Source organism: Nicotiana attenuata, chromosome 11 (genome assembly GCF_001879085.1).
Source record: "Nicotiana attenuata strain UT chromosome 11, NIATTr2, whole genome shotgun sequence".
NCBI classification, from domain to species: Eukaryota; Viridiplantae; Streptophyta; class Magnoliopsida; order Solanales; family Solanaceae; genus Nicotiana; species Nicotiana attenuata.
The window spans coordinates 51,789,929-51,812,217 of NC_031999.1; the positions used below are offsets into that span (position 1 = coordinate 51,789,929).

General features: G+C 43.2%; 1 protein-coding gene across 1 annotated transcript; it reads left to right on the forward strand.

Moving 5' to 3' along the window:
• LOC109234894 lies at nucleotides 6,520-7,334 on the forward strand. Its single transcript, XM_019400935.1, has 2 exons — nucleotides 6,520-6,745; nucleotides 6,865-7,334. Exons 1-2 carry the CDS (start codon nucleotides 6,520-6,522, stop codon nucleotides 7,332-7,334), a joined length of 696 nt encoding a protein of 231 aa, XP_019256480.1.

Below are 22,289 nucleotides of genomic sequence, written 5' to 3' on the forward strand. Positions count from 1 at the left end.
TATCCCTCCGGAGTAGGGGTAACGTTTGCGTACACTCTATTCTCCTCAGACCCCACTAGTGAGATTCTACTGGGTTGTTGTTGTTGTTGTTGTTGTTGTTGTTGTTGTTGTTGTAGTAGTAGTAGTAGTATTGATTATACACAGTTATATGATACATGAATTATACATATATTTACATCTGCCAGCTATTTTGAGTTTAAACGATTAGGTAGGCGACTATTTAGGTTAATTCCAACAATTATTATATATGTCTATCGGAAACAGTTTCTTTGCCTTTCTATAGGTAGGGTAAGGTCTATGTACAGACTATGCTCCTCAGACCCCACTTATGAGATTACACTGAGTTTGTTGTTGTCTTATAAAGGATGACAAGTGCATGTTTTGAGTGTGTTTATGTGTTATTTTGTGTGTGAGTTGCGGGAGTTCACATCGCTTTTGAAGTAAAAATATGCTCATTACGTGTGTCTTATGTGTAGGGATAAACTTGCGTGGAAAAGGATCAAATGAAAGAGAAATTGGTGAAAAAGAGTTGAAGAGAAAAGTCCCGGACAGCAAAGCGAGGGTCACTTCGCCAGACCGGGACTGAAGCAGAAGAAATCAGGAAAGTGTTGGGCAGCGAAGTGAGGGTCACTTTGCCAGACCGGGACCGGGGCAGAACTTTTCCAATCTGAATTAGGAGAAGGAATTTCGGCCCAACTCAACCCTAAACCATATAAATATGAGAGTTAGTCACTTTTTGAAGGGAGAGAAGACTTTAGAGAGGCAAGAACACGGTTGGAGCAAGGAGAAGGATTCAACTTCACGTTTTTTCCTCTTTCTTTCTAATTTTCCATTGTTATGAATTCTAATCTTGTATTTGTGCAAACAACTATGAGTAGCTAAATTCTCATCGAGGGTTTGATAGAACCTATTGAAGGATGATTTTTCCATTGCATTTAATATAAATTTGCCATTTACTTTTCTCTACTTGTTCAACTATATTATTATTGTTGTTGGTTGAAGGGCCCTCAATTGACTATGCCTATTTAGTGTGTACTGCTCGAGAGAGAGTACGCATTTAGGTAGTTGTCGAACAACATCACTCCTAGCGTATTTGAGAGATCAATACGGAGAGTTTAAAGGAGGGATTAGAGATAACGAAACATTGGTGCGATCATAGTGAGCGGTGAATTAGTGCCACCTAGCGTAGTTCGAGAGAATAGGTCTAATAAATTGTGGTAGTTGCTCGAGAGAGAGCTACATACGCAAAGTACTCACGATCAGTAGAGAATACTTGGGTGAATTTATAGGAACCGTAATGGGGGAGATTCCGACAATAGGGGAAATCAAAACCCTAGATCTTTCCAATTTTGTCTACAACATTTGCTTTGTTAGTATTAAAATTACAACTTTTTTATTACCTTGCTTAGTTAGTAAACAATCAACTCATTATTCAATATTTCTGAAGGTTGATTACTTGGATTCTTGTGAAACTAGTGGTTGTGATTAATATGTTAATTCCCTGTGGGATTCAACTCCGGACTTGTAAATCGAATTATCTTTGCAACGACCACTAGACCTCTTGGGATGCATAGTTGGGCATGATCAAATTTTAGCGACGTTGCCGGGGAATTAATGGTGTTATTAATTACGCCTAAAAGAATTGTTAGAATTCGTAGTTTATTCAGCTTTCTCGACTTGAAATTCATTATACTGAAACTCTAACATTTGTATTCTTGGGTGTTACAGGTGCATGCCTAGAAACTCCTCAAGAACTGGTGAATTGTTTGAAGCATTATCGGATCCTGAGAAAGTTTTCAAGGCATTAAAATCGGGCAAACAAGAAGGAAAAACGACAACAAAACTCAATAGAATGAATCAATCTAGACATGGGTGACGTAATAGACAACCCAAACAACAGAAATAATGGGAATGAACCAAACAATCAGGGTGTGGCACCTCTTGTGCCAGAAGCAGCCTTGTATGATTGGGCACAACTCACCGCTGAAAATCTGGCAACCACAATTGTAGTCCCTCAGATACAAGCGGAATCATTTAAAATCACAAACAATATGCTACATTTGTTGCAGAACAAGGGACTGTTCTCGGGGTCTTCCATTGAAGATCCTCAGCAGCATCTGAAAAATTTCCAGTCGGTATGTGTCATGCAAAGGCAACCAAATATGACACTGGAAGCAACAAGGTTGTTTTGTTTCCATTCTCAGTGGCGGGAGAGGCTCAGAATTGGCTCAATTCGTTCCCCATAAACTCCATCACCACTTGGGAGGAATTAGTCAAACAGTTTTTGAACAAGTTCTACCCACCGAATAAGACTGCCAAGCAAGTTGATGAGATATTGAGCTTCAGGCAGAAACCAGCTGAAACACCGCAAGAAATGTGGGAGAGGTTCAAAGGGATGCTAGTAAAGTGTCCACATCATGGCATTCCAGATCAGATGTTGGGGAAAAGGTTCTACATGGGATTGACAGACAGCTTGAAGGCCAATGTTGATGCTTCAGTAGGTGGAGCATTTTTAAGCAAATCATTCAGGGAATGTAAGGTCTTACTTGATAAAATTGCTCAAAACTCGGGATGGATGACAAGAGACTCTACAATCACTTACGTAGTTCACTCAGTAGCTTTAGACCCAAACAACTCCATAGCCGAGAATATGGCCACTTTGATGACGGAAATGAGTATCCTCACCAAGAAGATTGATGAATCAGGCCAGAAGCAGGTACACATAGTAGACACGACTAATGGGGGTTTATGTATAACATGCATTAACCAACCATATCTGTGTTCGTGGAGTGGTGAATATGAAAGTGACAATCAAAGCTACCAAGAGAATATGAACTATGTGGGCAATTATGGAGGCCAGAGGCAAGTTGGTCAGAATTGGGGTCAGCAGAATCAGTAGTATAGACCAGCACATCATCAGTACAATAACAACAACAATCCTGGAGTTATGCAACCACATGGTCAAGTTGTGCCTTACCAAAGGCAACAAGGGTACAATCAGCAAAATCAGCAGCTAGCTTATCAACAGCCTCAACAACAACAGATAGTGAGACAAGATGATGGGTTGTCTGAAATTAAAGAAATGCTACAACAACTGATTGGGTCCAATGGAAAAATGCAAGAGAAGGTGGAAGCACATGACTCAGCGATAAAAGGCATTGAGATTCAATTAAGGCAAATATCTATGGCTCTGAACAATCGTCCCTAAGGGACTTTATCTGTAGACACGCATGTCAATCCAAAAGAGCAGGTCCCAAAGCAGCTTATGGCGGTGAGTCTAAGAAATGGTAGAGATCTTGATCTAGAGCAAGAAATTGCTCGCGAAAGCGGACCAACTGAGATACTTGTGCCAGTACCAATTGAGGTAGATGAGTCAACTGAGCTAACAAAAGTAAGACTGCAGCCAGCCCAAGAGGAACTAAACAAAGAAAAAGAAGTTGAAAAAGAGGCTAAGGGAGTGCAAGAGAAGGCAATAGAAAAAGTGCCCGAGTTGGCTCTAACTCAAGTCACAAGAATGAAGCGACCACCAGCACCCTTTCCGCAAAGGTTGGCCAACTATCAGAAGGATGAGCAATATAAGAAATTCATGGATATGTTGAAGCAGATTCAGGTGAACAGTCCACTGATTGATGCCTTAAGGGAGATGCCCGGTTATGAAAAAATGATGAAGGACATAATGTCCCGCAAGTTCAACATTCAAGACTTGGAAACTGTGATAATGACCTAGACCTGTAGTGTTGTTGTAACAAGACCTATAGTAGAGAAGCTACCCGACCCAGGGAGTTTCCCAATTCCGTGCACCATAGGCAGCTATGCTTTTGTAAAAGCATTGTGTGATTTGGGGGCGAGCATAAACCTGATGCCCTTGTCTATCTATAAAAGGTTAGGCATTGGAAGGGCAAGAACTATATCTATGTTACTACAACTAGCTGACCGAACGGTGAAGAGGCCATCAGGTATACTTGATGATGTACTTGTGCAGGTTGGAAAGTTAGTGTTTCCGACAGATTTTGTCATTCTGGATTGCCGGGTTGACGAGGAAATTCCCATAATTTTGGGAAGGCCATTCTTGGACACTAGGAGAGCTCTAATTAATTGTGAAACTGGGGAGCTAAAGATAATACTGAACGATGAAGAGATAACATTCAACGTGTAGAAGTCTATGTGGCGACCAAGTGAATTTGCTAACTACTCTCTGATTGAAGTTGTGGATGTGATTTTGGAGGAGGAAGATGAGACAGTAAACACAAAAGACCCTCTAACATCCTGCCTGATGAACTTAGAAGAGGTAGATGATGAGGACTTGGCGGAGTGGGTTTTGCCCCTTGAAGGCTAAAGGTACTGGAAAAGAGAGCTCGAATTCGAGCCTTTAAACTTAGAAGAAAGAAAGACCCCTCGTGCTAAGCCATCAATTGAAGAGACACCACAATTGGAGCTAAAACCATTACCGTCTCACCTCAAGTATGTTTTCTTAGGACCGAACTCGACTTTACCCTTTATTATCTCAACTGGTTTGTTAGATGTGCAAGTAGAACAGCTTTTGCAGGTCCTGAAGGAGTGCAAAATTGCAATCGGTTGGACCATTGCAGACATAAAGGGTATCCGCCCAACTTTTTGTATGCATAAGATTCTACTGGAAGATGGGCACAAACCTTCATGAAAAACATCAAAGAAGGCTGAACCACAACATGAAAGAAGTTATGAATAAAGAAGTGATCAAGTGGTCAGATGCGGGAATCATCTTCCCTATCTCTGACAGCAACTAGGTCAGTCCAGCTCAGTGTGTGCCAAAGAAGGGTGGAATGACTATAGTGCAAAATGAGAACAACAAGTTGATCTCAATAAGAACAGTCACCGGATGGCGAATCTGCATGGATTACAGATGAATAAGGCCACCCGAAAAGACCATTTCCGGCTACCATTCATTGATCAGATGCTAAATAAATTGGCAGAGAGGTCCCACATTTGCTTTCTGGATGGATACTCGGGGTATAGTAAGATCTCTATTGCCCCGCAGGATAGAGAGAAAATGTCGTTCACCTGTCTGTATGGCATCTATGCCTTTCGGAGAATGTCGTTTGTCCTATGCAATTCACCCGCCACATTCCAAGGTGCATGGTGTCCGTCTTCACAGATATGATAGATGATATAATGGAGGTTTTCATGGATGATTTCTCAGTGGTGGGAAATTCGTCTGATGATTGCCTTAAAAATCGGAAAAGAGTGTTGCGGAGATGTATGGAGACTAATCTGATGCTAAACCGGGAAAATTGCCATTTCATGGTACATGAAAGTATAGTTTTGGGACATCTAGTGTCAAGTAAGGGCATTGAAGTAGACCATGCTAAGGTTGATATAATTGAGAATTCACCTCCACCCACTTCTGTCAAGGCCATAAGAAGCTTCCTTGGTCATGTCGGCTTTTACAAAAGATTTCTCCAAAATTGCTAACCCTTTGTGTATATTGCTTAAAAAAGATCACCCCTTTTTATTTTCTGATAACTGTAGGGTAGCTTTTGTGGAGTTGAAGAAGAGGTTGGTGACTGCACAAATTATAGTGGCAACTGACTGGGAGCAACCTTTTGAGCTGATGTGTGAAACAAGCGACTATGCTGTGGGAGCATTTCTTGGGCAGCAAAAAGATAAATTCATGCATCCAATCTACTATGCAAGTAGAACCTTGAGTGGTGGCCAACTAAATTATACAGTGACCGAGAAAGAGATGCTAGCAGTTGTGTTTGCATTTGACGAATTCAGGTCATACCTGGTAGGCTCGAAGGTAATTGTTTGTACTAACCATGCTGCTCTTAGGTACCTAATTGAGAAGAAGGATTCAAAGTCGTGCCTGATTTGATTGGTGTTACTGCTATAAGAATGTAACTTAGAAATCCGTGACCGAAAGGGAATGGAGAACCAAGTGGCTGATCACTTATCTAGGCTGGAAGGAGCATAGAAGAAGGTTGAGGTGGAAGAGATTGCAGAGACTTTTCCGGATGAACAACTATTGGCCACGGGCCTTGAGGTAACACCATGGTATGCAGATATTGCAAACTACCTGGTAAGCGGTATTATCCCCTAAGACCTTTCCGCTATCCAAAAGAAAAAGTTCTTTCATGACTGTCGCATGTATGATTGGGATGAGCCTTATCTGTTCAGGATTTGTGTTGATAACATGATCCGGAAATGTATCCCCAAGACATACCAATCTTCTGTTTTGTAGGCTTGTCACGCATCCCCATATGGTGGCCATTTCGGAGGAGTAAGGACAGCCGCAAAAGTGTTGGAGTCGGGTTTCTACTGGCCGACATTGTTTAAAGATGCACACCTCTGGGTAAAGGGTTGTGATGATTTCCAACGTACCAGAAATATTTCTCGCCGACATGAGATGCCCATGAGCCTAATTCAGGAAGTGGAAGTGTTTGACGTATGGGGAATCAATTTCATGGGCCTTTCGTCAGCTCATATGGCAACAAGTACATACTTGTAGCTGTGAACTATGTGTCAAAATAGGTGGAAGCTATGGCACTCCCTACAAATGATGCAACGGGAGTCATTGGTTTTTTGAGAAAAAATATAAGCACCCAGTTCGACACTCTAAGGGCAAGAATTAATGATAGAGGCACTCAGTTCTGCAACCGAGCTTTCACAAAGTTGTTAGAAAAATATGGTGTTCGCCATAAGATTGCCATCCTATATCATCCACAAACAAGCGGGCAAGTGGAAGTGTCTAATAGAGAAATAAAGAGTGTGTTGACAAAGACCGTGAATGCTACAAGAACAAATTGGGCGAAAAAGTTAGACGATGCACCAGGGCCTATCGTACAGCTTTTAAAACTCCAATTGGCATGTCTCTATATAAACTAGTGTTTGGGAAAGCATGTCACTTACCCGTGGACTTGGAGAATAGAGCTTTGTGGGCATTGAGGAAGCTGAATCTCGACATGGAAATAGCGGGTACAAGTAGAGTCACAGAGTTGCACGAGTTTGACGAGTTCCGTTACCATGCTTTTGAAAGTACAAGGCTATATAAGGAGAGAATGAAGATGATGCATGATAAAAATATTCTTGAGCAAAATCTTAAACCTGGAGACGTGGTATTGCTATACCATTCGAGATTGAAGTTGTTTCCGGGCAAGCTGAAGTCTAGATGGTTGGGACCATTCAGAGTAGTGCAGGTGCTATCAAATGGAGCTGCAGAAATTGAGTCCGAGGATGGGACGAATAGGTTTAGAGTGAATGGGCAAAAGTTGAAACACTACCTAGGAATGAGTACAGATAAAGGAGAGAAAGATGTGATACAATTAAATGAACCTCAATATGTGAATGAAGTATAATCCGGAAAGTTTGCATCGTGCCGCGATGTTAAATCAGGCGCTTTGTGGGAGGCAACCCATTGTAATGTTGTAATTCGTTGTGTCGCGGTGTTAAATCAAGCGCTTGTTGGGAGGCAACTCAATTTTCTTGTTTTCGTCTAGTTGTCATTAAGTCTCTCTTAAAAAGAAAAAAAAGAAAAGAACGCGGGGGACAGCGAAGCGAAGCTAGCTTCGCGAGACAGAGACCAAGAATGTTGAGGAGAAAACTTTTGGGGATAGCGAAGTGTGTCTCGCTTCGCGAGACTAGGACCAAAAGAGAAAGAAAAAGAGAAGAAGGGACAGCGAAGTGCCCATGGCTTTGCGAGATCGAGAGTGGCCACAACTGAACAGGTCAAAGGGCGCGTCTCCAAGTCGCGCGGTCCCGGCGCGACCCCAGGTAATTTCTTAATTTTTTTTCTATTTTCTATTTTTCTGTTTTCTAGTTAGTTTATACAATAAAAATATTAAAAAAAAACTCTCTCGTTCCCTTAGGTCATGACACTATTGGCAAATTGAACCAAATGTAGCTTAACAAAAGTTATGCACATAAAGTGTTCGATGATTTTTTTGAATGAATTTTTTTGGTGAGGTTTAGTGAAGTCTGAGTAGCTAACCTACCGTTATTGGCAATACAAACATATCTTAAGTGTGGGGTGGCCGTTGGCTGTCTTATGAACTTCAATTGTGCTATTTCAAAGACAAGTATCATCCGCGGCCAAGTTAGGCATAACTGAGGTGTGCCTTACCCACATGTTGTTGGATTGTGCTAATTAACATGGAATAACTATCAAGTTATAGACTGATACAGAGGGGCTCCAGACAGTTGATTTGAGTGCTACTGATGGTACTATTGTAGAGGAGCCAGGACTAGCAGCTGTGACCGAGGTTAACTACCGGTCCTCACCTCGACCCGAGCAATTTTGAGGGAGTTTATGGCACCCACTCTACTTTTGATCTTGCTTACTTGCTTTTCTGTGATATTGTGCAACTGAGGATAATGCACATTCTTAAGTGTAGGGTGGAGTGTCGGGCTTTAATTTTTGTGACATATGCTTAATTGCTAGTGATACATTTTGAATTGCATGATCACTCTTATAGCCATTGTAATTGTATAATTGTAGTAGTTTTTTTTGGTAGTGGCTTAATCCCGGATTTTCTTTAGACCACCGTTCTTTCCCGAGGATGCCATTTTCTTGAACCGGGTATTTTTAGGTAGATCTTTTTTCCCAAGCATTGTCAAGAATTGTGGACTCTTTCCAAAGATGGATTACCTAGACAGTTTTCTTGAGGGACTAAAGTCAAAAGAAAAATACAAAAACATTTTTTTTGTGATTTTGACAATGGAATTGGAAGAAGTTTGAGTAATTTGTGCTTTTGACATGTTTTATACTGAGGCTTAGGTCTGAAGCATTTGAACTGAGTACTTTCTTCATGATCTCTATAATTACATGCCTCGACAATATGTGTGGCTTTCTTTGGCACTGAGGCTCATCTTTGACTCTTTTGATTAATTCTCATGTGCTCCAATTTTATGGTGACTGTGCTAGTTGCTTTAACTTAAGAGTCGGGTCTGAACCATCCTGAGTGAGTCATGTGCATTATGTGAGGTGAGATGTTGGTGTACTTTGTGCCATCTTTGCTAGTCTAGAACTTTCCCCGTGTATGAGTCAAAGCGAAATGATTAAGTCTTGTAAGTTTGGGAAGTGACTTAGGCTTTCTTTGGTTGACAATTTAGCATATTTGCCTACCAGTACTAAGAGTATCTGTAGTCAACCCTTTTGAGCCTGTGGATCTTTTTTTTGGCAATCACATTACAAGCCGAATCCCCTTTGTTCTTAATCAATCTCGTGGAACCTTTACCTCTGAAAGCACTTAAGTAGCTAGAAGACTAAAGAGAGAGAGTAGGTAGCTTTTGAGTGGAACCATAGAAAGGCCGAAAAGGTGCACTTGTGTACAAACAAAAAAAGATACTAGCCGAAAATACCAAATTAAGGAGAGTGAAAAAAATAAAAATAAAAAGAATAACACCTCTCATATCTTTGTCCAGGCTAGTAAATATCTATATGTTGATGTGCTTTAATGAAGAAGGGCCTAAATGTGTATGGTTTCATGACAAGACATTGAATTTGTCATGACAAGGAGGTGCTTAAAAGTGAAGTGTAGTATATTAAAGTGCTTAGGAGGGTTAGTCACTATTTTCTCACATATATCCTACCCGTGCCTTAGACTACATTACAACCTATAAAGTCCTACTTGATCCTTGACTTTACGAGCTTAAATTAGTAGGGAATTACACTAAGGGAAAGCCTATGGTATTAACTTGGGTGGCATAAGAGTTTCTTTGTGATAGTGAGCAAATTCATTCGATTTGAGAGTCTTTAAATTATACTTGAACTTATATTTGAGTGTGTGGAATACTTTTTCTCTATGTTTTGTTTGTGAGGGCACATGATTTGCAAAGGATTGGTAGAGACCTTGCTTTTTGAGTTGGCACAAGGAGCGAGTCATACTATGGAATGCATTAGAGTCAAGTTTTGAGGCGAGGATGTGTAACGACCCGGCCGGTCGTTTCATGAGTTACAGTCCCGTTCGCCCCCTTTCTGCTTCTTTATGCGTTGTTCAGCTGTATTTCATCATATCGTGTTGGTTGTTCTTTGTTCAGAATGGTCATGGAGTGAAAATGAGACACTTAGTCTCTTATTTGGAAGCTTTAGTTGGAAAAGTCAACCGGAAGTTGACTTGGGACTAAATGATCTCGGAATTTTGTTTTTTTGGTCCGGATAGCTTAGTTAGGTAATTTAGGACTTAGGAGCATTTTCGGAATGTATTTTGGAGTTCCGTGGTAGATTTAGGCTTGAATTGGCGAAATTGGAAATTTGGCATTTTTCGGTCGGCAGTGGAAATCTTGATATGGGGGGTCAGAATGGAATTCCGAAAATTTGAGTAGGTGCATTGTGTCATTTGTGACGTGTGTGCAAAATTTCAGGTCATTCGGATGAGGTTTGATAGGTTTTTTGGATCGGTTGCGGAATTCGGAAGTTGGAAATCCTTTGGCTTTAATCCGAGGGTGATTTGGTGTTTCGGCGTTGTTTTGAGTGTTCCGAGGGTTGGTATGAGTTTGAAAGATGATATGTGACTTGTTCGTATTTTTGGTGGAGGTCCCGGGGGGTCTCGGGATGAATTCAGAAGGTTGTTGGAAAGTTTGGTTTTGAGATGAGCAGCTTCAGCTGCTGCTCCTATCATAACCGCAGGGATTGGAGACCGCAGGTGCGGGGTCCGCAGAAGCACTAGAGCGACCGCAGAAGCGGTTAGGGCCAAGGAGGCCAGGCACCGCAGATGCGATGGGAGGAGCACACCTACGTGATCGCAGGTGCGAGTATTAGGCCGCAGATGCGTCTAAGATCGATTAAGTGAAAACCGCAGATGCGGTTGGTTAGACCGTAGAAGCAGTACCGCAGAAGCGAGAAAGGAGCCGTAGGTGCAGAATCCCAAGGCAGAAACTATATAAGCATCCCTTCGCGAATTTTTGCCCATTTCCATCATTTTTGAGACGGGATTGGAGCTTTTGGAGGGTTTTGAAGAGGAAATCAAGGTGATTCTTGTTGAGGTAAGATTTTTGAACTTAATACTCATATCTATGGTGAAATTCAGTTGACTAAACATGGAAATTGAAGAGATTAAGGGTGAAAATTGGGAAATTACGAGAGAGTTAAAATTGGGGATTTGAGGGGCCAATTGAGGTCCGATTTTGATGATTTTGGTATGTATAGACTCGTGAGAGGATAAGGATTCTAGTGTTGTGATTTTTATCGTATTCCGAGGTGTGGGCCTGGGGGTCGGGTTTGACCAATTTCGGGATTTTTAAGTTTATTTGATAATTTTCGCGTGGGCTTTGTTCCTTTGGCATGTATTGATCTTATGATTCTGATTTTGGATAGATTCGGAGCGATTTGAGGCCGAGTCAAGAGGAAAGGTCATTTTGGAGTAGATTTCCGTCCGGTTTGAGGTAAGTAGCGATTGTAAATCTAGACCCGAGGGTATGAAACCCCAGAATTTCGTACTGTTTTGATAAATGAGGTGATGCACATGCTAGGCGACGAGCGTGTGGGCGTGCACTTGTAGGGATTGTGACTCTGTCCGTTCCGTGACAACTGTAGAGTTGCATATTTTGATAAACTCTAAATGATATCTATGTGTTTTAGAAATGAATCTGTTAATTTGGGCTGAATGCCATGTTTGGGGCCTTGTGCCGAACTGCTTGGATCCTCAGGGGTGTTTTACTACTTTCCTCACACTGTTTTGATTCAAAAGCATATCCTCAGCCATGATTTTACTTGTTTATTATTTGATTCAGTTTCATTAATCTACTTTCAAATATATGAAAACTGTTTGGGCTGAGTTCCCCGATTTTCACTGATGCCCGAGTGGCTGTGAGTTTAATGACTGAGAGAGATCGAGGGCCTGATAGTGAGGATTATATACATTTATGGATCGGGCTGCACGGCGCAGCGTGTGTGTCTCTCTCTCTCTCTCTCTCACTATATATATATATATATATATATTTGGATTGGGGTGCACGCCGCAACGATATGCATTAGATCGGGCTGTACGTCGCAGCGATATAGGCTTGGGCTGTAGGAGCCCCTCTGGAGTCAGTACCCCCAGTGAGCGTAGTTGACTATATATATTTACAGATCGAGCTGCACGCCGCAGCGACTATTATTATGAGATACCTATTGAGCGGGAGTGCTGAGTGTGAGTGCTTATTGATGAGAGATGGATCATGAGTGACTGAGAGGCTTTCCAGAGGGGCTATACTTATGAGTATACTTTGACCGAGGGGCTTGCTTATGAAATTACTATTTCCACTGTTCTTTTATCTTGAGCCTCTATGAAAAAATGTTGAACAAATGCTTTAAAGAACTTTCATTGAAACTGGAGTTTTTACGAGATATTGGTAATTGAACTACATATTTTGACTTTGATATTTCTATTGAGATTCTATGTTAGAGTTTGTATATGATTTTAAATGCTCGTCACTGCACTCAACCTTTATTTACTTTGGTTACTTACTGAGTTGGCGTACTCACGTTACTTCCTGCACCTTGTGCAGATCCAGGTGCCAGAGCCTCTGAGTGAGAGCTGATCTTTGCCTTCAGAGTATTTTCTGGAGATTGCAAGGTATCTGCACGGCGTCCGCAGCCCTGCCTTTCTCATTTCTATCCTTAGTATTTTATATTTCTGCCTTATTTTGTATTAAGTGGACAGTATTGGGTTTTATTGTAGTGGCTCATGACTAGTGACACCAGGATTGGGCAATGTGGATGTATTTGCGTGTTTGTTTTTCCACATGTTTTGTTATATTAAAATGAAAGACTTGTGATCATAATTGAATTTGAAATGAATGTAAAAAGACCTTTACGTTATTAGGGTTGAATCAGCTTGCCTAGTACTATGATAGGCGCCATCACGACCGGGTGGTTTGGGGTCGTGACAAGTTGGTATCAGAGCCTATGTTACATAGGTCTCACGGGTCATGAGCCAGTTTAGTAGAGTCTCGCAGATCGGTACGGAGACGTCTGTACTTATCCTCGGGAGGCTACAAAACCTTTAGGAAAAACTTCACATTCTTGAAATTCCTATCGTGCGAATCTGTTGATTCTGGTACTAAACTTTTGTTATTCTATTCTCCCACAGATGGTGAGGACACGTGCTACCGGTCAGGACGGACGACCACCAGTTGGGGCCACCAGAGGACGAGGTCGCGGTCGAGGCCGTAGTAGGGGCAGGGGTGTAGCCCGCACAGCAGCTAGGGAAGCACCTGCAGATCCACCAGCCGCCCCTGTTTATGATCAGTTCCTAGTTGCGGACGCTCCGGCAGGACCAGCTCAGGCACCGTCTGTGCCGATTGCTATTCCAGGCCTTCAGGAGGCCCTAGCCCAGATTCTATCAGTGTGCACTGGCCTGGCTTATGCGGTCTCAGTTACTACGGCCGCAACTACTTCTCAGGCCGAGGGAGGCACTTTGACTCCCGCCGCTCGCACATCTGAGCAGGTTGTGCAGGGACTTTAGACACCGGGGGTACCTCCAGCCCAGCCGGTTGCACCTGCTCAAGATTATGTGGTACCAGTTATGCCTGACGACGAGCAGTGTCGATTGGAGTGGTTTGGTAGACTTCAGTCTCCGACTTTCAGTGGTGCAGAGGGCGAGGATGCCCAGGGTTTCTTGGACAAGTTTCAGAGGATGCTTCGGACCGCGGGTATTTTGGAGACCAGTGGGGTCTCGATCACTACTTTCCAGTTTTTAGGAGCTGCCTTTACATGGTAGGAGGATTATGAGAGGCGTAGGCCTGTTGATGCAGTGCCCCTTACTTGGCAGCAGTTCTCTGCTCTCTTTTGGGAGAAGTATGTGCCATTGTCTCAGAAAGAGGAGCTGCACAGGCAGTTCAAGTAGTTGCGTCAGGATGATATGACTGTGATGCAATATGAGATGAGATTTTCAGAGCTAGCTTGTCATGCTGTTTGGTTGGTTCCTACTAATAAAGAGAGGATCGGGAGGTTCGGGGACGGCCTCACATATCAGCTTCGAATCTCATGACTAGAGAGAGGGTGTCAGGTGCTAGGAGAGAGATTGAGTTAGTTCGTCGCCAGGAGAGAGATGAGAGGGAGATTGAGTTAGTTCGTCGCCAGGAGAGAGATGAGAGGGAGGCCAAGATCTCGGGGATCTAGTAGTTTTGGTGGCGCTCCTTCGAGAGGCCAATTTCAGCACGGTAGAGGCCGTTCATTCAGACATGCACAGTCGGCTCACCCAGTTCATCATGGGGCATCATCGGGCCATGGTTCTCACAGTTCTCATCAGGGTCATTCATCACTTAGTGCCCTTCTAGCCCAGAGTTCGTCCCGTGCTCCATCACTTTAGGGCTCTTCCGAACCAGGTTCTTCTGCTAGTCATCCCGGTGCTAGGGGCTCCCTTCAGTACCTGTCTCCAGCACCAGAGAGTTGTTATGAATGTGGAGAGTTTGGGCATATGAGGAGAAAGTGTCCTCGTCTTCTTGGGGGTCCATCTTAGCAGAAGAGTTAGCCCTCGACTCCAGCTCCAATTACTTCACCACCCGCCCAGGCAGCTAGGGGTGGGGGTCAGTCAGCTAGGGGTCGCCTCAGAGGGGGAGGTCGATTCGGTGGTGGTCAGGCCCATTTCTATGCACTTCCATCCAGACCAGATGCTATTGCTCCAGATGTCGTGATTACAGGTATTGTCTCAGTTTGCCACAGAGATGCATCTGTGTTATTTGATCGTGGTACCAATTATTCATATATGTCATCATATTTTGCTCGTTATTTGGATACGCCCCGTGAGTCTCTTGTTTCATATGTTTGTGTATCTACTCTAGTGCGCGATACTATTATTGTGGACCGTGTATACCGATCGTATATGGTGACTATCAGGGGTCTGGAGACCCGAGTGGACCTTTTGTTGCTGTGTATGGTGTACTTTGATGTGATATTAGACATGGATTGGCTATCTCCGTGTCGTGCTATATTGGACTGTCTTAGTTGGCTATGTTGGGTGTGCCACAGATTGAGTGGCGAGGTTCGACTGATTTTGTTCCCATTAGGGTGATATCATTTTTGAAGGCCCAGCGGATGGTTGGGAAATGTTGTCTTTCATACTTAGCCTTTGTGAGGGATGTCAGTGCAGAGACTCCTACCATTGATTCTATTCCCGTAGTGAGGGACTTTCTGGATATGTTTCCTGCAGACCTGCCGGGCATGACACCGGACTGATATTGACTTTGGTATTGATTTGGTGTCGGGCACTTAGCCTATTTCTATTCCTCCATATCGTATGGCACCGGCGGAGTTGAAGGAGTTGAAGGAGCAGCTTCAGGAACTCCTTGATAAGGGTTTATTCAGCCTAGTGTGTCGCCTTGGGGTGAGCCTGTTCTATATGTGAAGAAGAAGGATGGCACGATGAGGATGTGCATTGATTACAGGCAGTTGAATAAAGTTACAATCAAGAACAAGTATCCTTTGCCTCGTATTGATGATTTATTTGACCAACTTCAAGGAGCGAGAGTGTTCTCCAAGATTGATCTCCGGTTAGGGTATCACCATCTGAAGATTAGGGACTCGGATATTCTTAAGATGACTTTCAGGACCCGATATGGTCATTATGAGTTCCTTGTGATGTCTTTTGGGCTGACCAATGCCCCATCAGCATTCATGTATTTGATGAACATCGTGTTTCGGCCTTATCTCGACTCATTTGTTATTGTATTCATTGATGATATTATGGAGTACTCGCATAGTCAGAAGGAGCACGCTGAGCATTTGAGAGTTGTGTTGCAGCGGTTGAGGGAGGAGAAACTTTATGCAAAGTTCACCAAGTGTGAGTTTTGGCTCAGTTCGATGGCTTTCTTGGGGCACGTGGTGTCCAATGAGGGTATTCAGGTTGATCCGAGGAAGATAGAGGCGGTTCAGAGTTGGCCCAGGCCGTCCTCAGCCACAGAGATTCGTAACTTTCTTGGTTTGGCGGGTTATTACCGCAGGTTGGTTCAGGGATTTTCATCTATTGCATCACCCTTGACCAAATTGACCCAAAAGGGTGCTCCATTCAGGTAGTCGAATGAGTGTGAGGCAAGCTTTCAGAAGCTTAAGACTGCCTTGACCACAACTCCAGTGTTAGTTTTGCCATCAGCTTCAGGTTCATATACAGTATATTTCGATGCTTTTAGAGTTGGTATTGGGTTTGTGTTGATGCAGGAGGGTAGAGTGATTGCTTATGCTTCTCGTCAGTTGAAGCCCCATTAGAAGAACTACCCTGTTCATGATTTGGAGTTGGCTGCCATTGTTCACGCGTTGAAGATTTGGAGGCATTATCTCTATGGTGTGTCTTGTGAGCTGTTCACTGATCATCGTAGCCTCCAGCACTTGTTCAAGCAGAAGGATCTCAATTTGAGGCAGCGGAGNAGATGCTAAAGGACTATGAGTATCACTAGTCTTGTACCAATCCGGGAAAGGCCAATGTAGTGGCCGATGCCTTGAGTAGGAAGGCGGTGAGTATGGGTAGTTTGGCATATATTTCTGTTGGGGAGAGACCTCTTGCAGTTGATGTTCAGGCCTTGGCCAACCGGTTCTTGAGGTTGGATATTTCGGAGCCCAGTCGGGTTTTAGCTTGCGTGGGTTCTCGGTCTTCCTTGTTTGATCGCATCAGAGAGCGCCAATATGATGATCCTCATTTGCTTGTCCCCAAGGATAGAGTTAAGCACGAAGATCCCAGATATGTGACTATTGGTGATGATGAAGTATTGAGGATGTAGGGCTGGATATGTGTGGCCAATGTGGATGGGCCTGGGGAGTTGATTCTAGAGGAGGCACATAGCTCGCGGTATTCCATCCATCTGGGTGCCGCGAAGATGTATCAGGATTTATATCCTAGAGATTGTTCGCCTGCATGGGGTTCCAGTTTCCATCATTTCAAATAGAGGCACTTAGTTCACTTTGCAGTTTTGGAGGGTCGTGCAGAGAGAGTTGGGTACTCAGGTTGAGATGAGCACAGCTTTTCACCCTCAGACAGACAGGCAGTCCGAGCGCACTATCCAGATATTGGAGGACATGTTGCATGCTTGTGTCATTGATTTTGGGGGGTTCATGGGATCAGTTTCTACCGCTCGCGGAGTTTGTATATAACAACAGTTATCAATCGAGTATTCAAATGGCTCTATATGAGGCTTTATATGGGAGACGGTGTAGATCTCCAGTAGGATGGTTTGAGTCGGGCGAGGCCAGGCTTTTGGGTACAGATTTGGTGCAGGATGCTTTGGACAAGGTGAAAGTGATTCTAGAGCGGCTTCGTACAACGCAGTCAAGACAAAAGAGTTATGCCGATAGGAAGGTTCGTGGTGTGTCTTATATGGTTGGGGAGAATGTTCTACTGAAGGTTTCACCCATGAAGGGTGTTATGAGATTTCGGAATAAAGGTAAATTGAGTCCTCGGTTCATTGGGCCTTTTGAGGTGCTTCGGAGGATTGGGGAGGTGGCTTATGAGCTTGCTTTGCCACCCAGCTTGTCGAGTGTGCATCCGGTATTTCATGTTTCTATGCTCCGAAAGTATATTGGCGATCCGTCTCATGTTTTGGATTTCAGCACAGTTCTGTTAGACGGTGATTTGACTTATGATGTGGAGCCAGTGGCTATTTTGAAGTGTCAGGTTCGAAAGTTGAGATCAAAGGATATAACTTCAGTGAAAGTGCAGTTAGGTCGGCCCGTGTAGGAGGCCACCCGGGAGATCGAGCGGGAGATACGGAGCAGATATCCTCACATATTTGTGCTTCAGGTATGTTTCTTGACTCGTTCGAGGATGAACATTTGTTTAAGAGAGGGGGGGGGGGGATGTAATGACCAGGGCGGTCGTTTCATGAGTCAAGCCTGTTATCCTCATTTCTGCTTCTTTATGTGTTGTTCAGCTGTATTTCATCATATCGTGTTGGTTGTTCTTTGTTCTGAATGGTCATGGAGTGAAAATGAGACACTTAGTCTCTTATTTGGAAGCTTAAGTTGGAAAAGTCAATCGGAAGTTGACTTGTGAGTAAATGATCTCGGAATTTGGTTTTTATGGTTCGGATAGCTTTATTAGGTGATTTGGGACTTAAGAGCGTGCTCGAAATGTATTTTGGAGGTCTGGGGTAGATTAAAGCTTGAATTGGCAAAATTGGAAATTTGGCATTTTCCGGTCGGCAGAAGAAATATTGATATGGGGGGTCAGAATGGAATTCTAGAAATTTGAGTAGGTCCGTTGTGTCATCTGTGACGTGTGTGCAAAATTTTAGACCCTTCGGATGAGGTTTTATAGGTTTTTTGGATCTGTTGCGAAATCGGAAGTTTGGAAATCCTTAGGCTTGAATCCAAGGGTAATTTGGTGTTTTGGTGTTGTTTTGAGTGTTCCGAGGGTTTGTATGAGTTTGAATGATGATATGTGACTTGTTCGTATTTTTGGTTGAGGTCCCTGGGGGTCTCGGGATGAATTCGGAAGGTTGTCAGAAAGCAGCTTCAGCTGCTGCTCCTGTCATAACCGCACTTGCAGATTGGGGACCACAGGTGCGAGGTCCGCAGAAGCGCTAGAGCAACCGCAGAAGCGCTTAGGGCCAAGGAGGCCAGGAACCACAGATGCGAGGGGAGGAGCGCACCCGCGTGACCGCATGTGTGAGTATTCGGCTGCAGATGCGGCTATGATCGGATAAGTGAAAACCGTAGATGTGGTTGGTTAGACCGTAGAAGCGAGAAAGGAGTAGCAGGTGCGGAATCCCTGGGCAGAAATTATATATGCATCCCTTCGCGAATTTTTGCCCATTTCCACTATTTTTGAGACGGGATTGGAGCTTTTGGAGGGTTTTGTAGAGGAAATCAAGGGGATTCTTGTTGAGGTAAGATTTTTGAACTTAATACTCGTATTTATGGTGAATTTCAGTTGACTAAACATGAAAATTGAAGTGATTAGGGGTGAAAAAAAATGGGAAATTAGGGCTTCAAATTGTAGAGTTAAAATTGGGGATTTGAGGGGCCAATTGAGATTCGATTTCGATGATTTTGGTATGTATAGACTCGTGAGAGGATAAGGATTCTAGTGTTGTGATTTTTATCGGATTCCGAGGCATGGGCCCCGAGGGTCGGGTTTGAACAATTTCGGGATTTTTGAGTTTATTTGATAATTTTCGCGTGGGCTTTGTTCCTTTGGCTCAATTGACTGTGCCTATTTAGTTTGTACTGCTCGAGAGAGAGTACGCATTTAGGTAGTTGACGAACAACACCACTCCTAACGTATTTGAGAGATCAATACGAAGGGTTTAAAGGCGGGATTAGAGATAATGAAACCTTGGTGCGATCATAGTGAGCGGTGAATTAGTACTAGCTAGCGTCGTTCGAGAGAATATGTCTAGTAAATTGTGGTAGTTGCTCGAGAGAGAGCTATACACGCAAAGTACTCACGATCGGTAGAGAATACTTGGGTAAATTTATAGGAAATGTAGCGGGGGAGATTTTGACAATAGGGAAAATCAAAACCTAGACCTTTCCAATTTTGTCTACAACATTTACTTTGTTAGTATTAAAATTACAACTTTTTAATTACCTTGCTTTTAGTTAGTAAACAATCAACTCATTATTCAATATTTCTGAAGGTTGATTACTTAGATTCTTGCGAATGTAACTAATAGGTTAATTCCTTGTGGGATTTCACTCCGGACATGTAAATCGAATTATATTTGCATTGACCGCTAGACCTCTTGGGAGGCATAGTTGGGCGTCATGTCCAACCATTATTACATATAGTCAAAGTGTTGAATTCTATTTAATTTAAAACAACTTGCGCGGTATGATTTTCGTGATTTTCTACGAAGTCCAGAAATATCAATTTACCCCACAAGAATTGAAAAAAAAAACATTTCAGATATCTGGTAGCTTTCTATGTGACTTCATTTGTATGAATATTTGCACCAAATCATAACGTTCAAAAAAAAATTCGAAGGACAATGTCAAGAACTCACTACTAGAAACACGGTTTTTCGACACACTTCTACAAAAAATGTGCTCGTGAGAAATTGTTTCAGGACATTTGCATATATACCCGTTTTTTTGTCACGTTTTAACTTGTGCCCGCTTTGCAAAAAGTTGCAAGCGTACCCGCCTTTTCGCATAACTTCAGCATATGGGGATGAAGTAGCAAAGGCAATCACGCAAAACTTCAGCATTCTAGTAGCCGCGCCTGAAGGTCAGCTCTAGAGCTGAAATTTTTGTTTTGTAACTGGCGAACTTCAGCCAGCTCTAGAGCTGAGGTTTTTGTTTTGTAACTGGCGAAATTTTTGTTTCCTTTCTCCCCCACTTTAACCCTCTTATCACTAATCACATACCTTGCTCAATAGCAACAAAAACACCACATCCGCGCACGCACACAAATTGCACTTGCATAATAACAAGTTTACCTAGTAATTATTTTCACAGAATTTATGTTTATAATAGCAACCCGTCAAAGCACAAACATTGTTAAATGCCATAAAAGATGAAAATAACACTAAACAGAACAACAGTTAAAAACGATAGAAGGGAAAAAAAATAGTAACTCAAACCCAACTANTACTTTGATGTGATATTAGACATGGATTGGCTATCTCCGTGTCGTGCTATATTGGACTGTCTTAGTTGGCTATGTTGGGTGTGCCACAGATTGAGTGGCGAGGTTCGACTGATTTTGTTCCCATTAGGGTGATATCATTTTTGAAGGCCCAGCGGATGGTTGGGAAATGTTGTCTTTCATACTTAGCCTTTGTGAGGGATGTCAGTGCAGAGACTCCTACCATTGATTCTATTCCCGTAGTGAGGGACTTTCTGGATATGTTTCCTGCAGACCTGCCGGGCATGACACCGGACTGATATTGACTTTGGTATTGATTTGGTGTCGGGCACTTAGCCTATTTCTATTCCTCCATATCGTATGGCACCGGCGGAGTTGAAGGAGTTGAAGGAGCAGCTTCAGGAACTCCTTGATAAGGGTTTATTCAGCCTAGTGTGTCGCCTTGGGGTGAGCCTGTTCTATATGTGAAGAAGAAGGATGGCACGATGAGGATGTGCATTGATTACAGGCAGTTGAATAAAGTTACAATCAAGAACAAGTATCCTTTGCCTCGTATTGATGATTTATTTGACCAACTTCAAGGAGCGAGAGTGTTCTCCAAGATTGATCTCCGGTTAGGGTATCACCATCTGAAGATTAGGGACTCGGATATTCTTAAGATGACTTTCAGGACCCGATATGGTCATTATGAGTTCCTTGTGATGTCTTTTGGGCTGACCAATGCCCCATCAGCATTCATGTATTTGATGAACATCGTGTTTCGGCCTTATCTCGACTCATTTGTTATTGTATTCATTGATGATATTCTGGAGTACTCGCATAGTCAGAAGGAGCACGCTGAGCATTTGAGAGTTGTGTTGCAGCGGTTGAGGGAGGAGAAACTTTATGCAAAGTTCACCAAGTGTGAGTTTTGGCTCAGTTCGATGGCTTTCTTGGGGCACGTGGTGTCCAATGAGGGTATTCAGGTTGATCCGAGGAAGATAGAGGCGGTTCAGAGTTGGCCCAGGCCGTCCTCAGCCACAGAGATTCGTAACTTTCTTGGTTTGGCGGGTTATTACCGCAGGTTGGTTCAGGGATTTTCATCTATTGCATCACCCTTGACCAAATTGACCCAAAAGGGTGCTCCATTCAGGTAGTCGAATGAGTGTGAGGCAAGCTTTCAGAAGCTTAAGACTGCCTTGACCACAACTCCAGTGTTAGTTTTGCCATCAGCTTCAGGTTCATATACAGTATATTTCGATGCTTTTAGAGTTGGTATTGGGTTTGTGTTGATGCAGGAGGGTAGAGTGATTGCTTATGCTTCTCGTCAGTTGAAGCCCCATTAGAAGAACTACCCTGTTCATGATTTGGAGTTGGCTGCCATTGTTCACGCGTTGAAGATTTGGAGGCATTATCTCTATGGTGTGTCTTGTGAGCTGTTCACTGATCATCGTAGCCTCCAGCACTTGTTCAAGCAGAAGGATCTCAATTTGAGGCAGCGGAGATGGTTGGAGATGCTAAAGGACTATGATATCACTATCTTGTACCATCCGGGAAAGGCCAATGTAGTGGCCGATGCCTTGAGTAGGAAGGCGGTGAGTATGGGTAGTTTGGCATATATTTCTGTTGGGGAGAGACCTCTTGCAGTTGATGTTCAGGCCTTGGCCAACCGGTTCTTGAGGTTGGATATTTCGGAGCCCAGTCGGGTTTTAGCTTGCGTGGGTTCTCGGTCTTCCTTGTTTGATCGCATCAGAGAGCGCCAATATGATGATCCTCATTTGCTTGTCCCCAAGGATAGAGTTAAGCACGAAGATCCCAGATATGTGACTATTG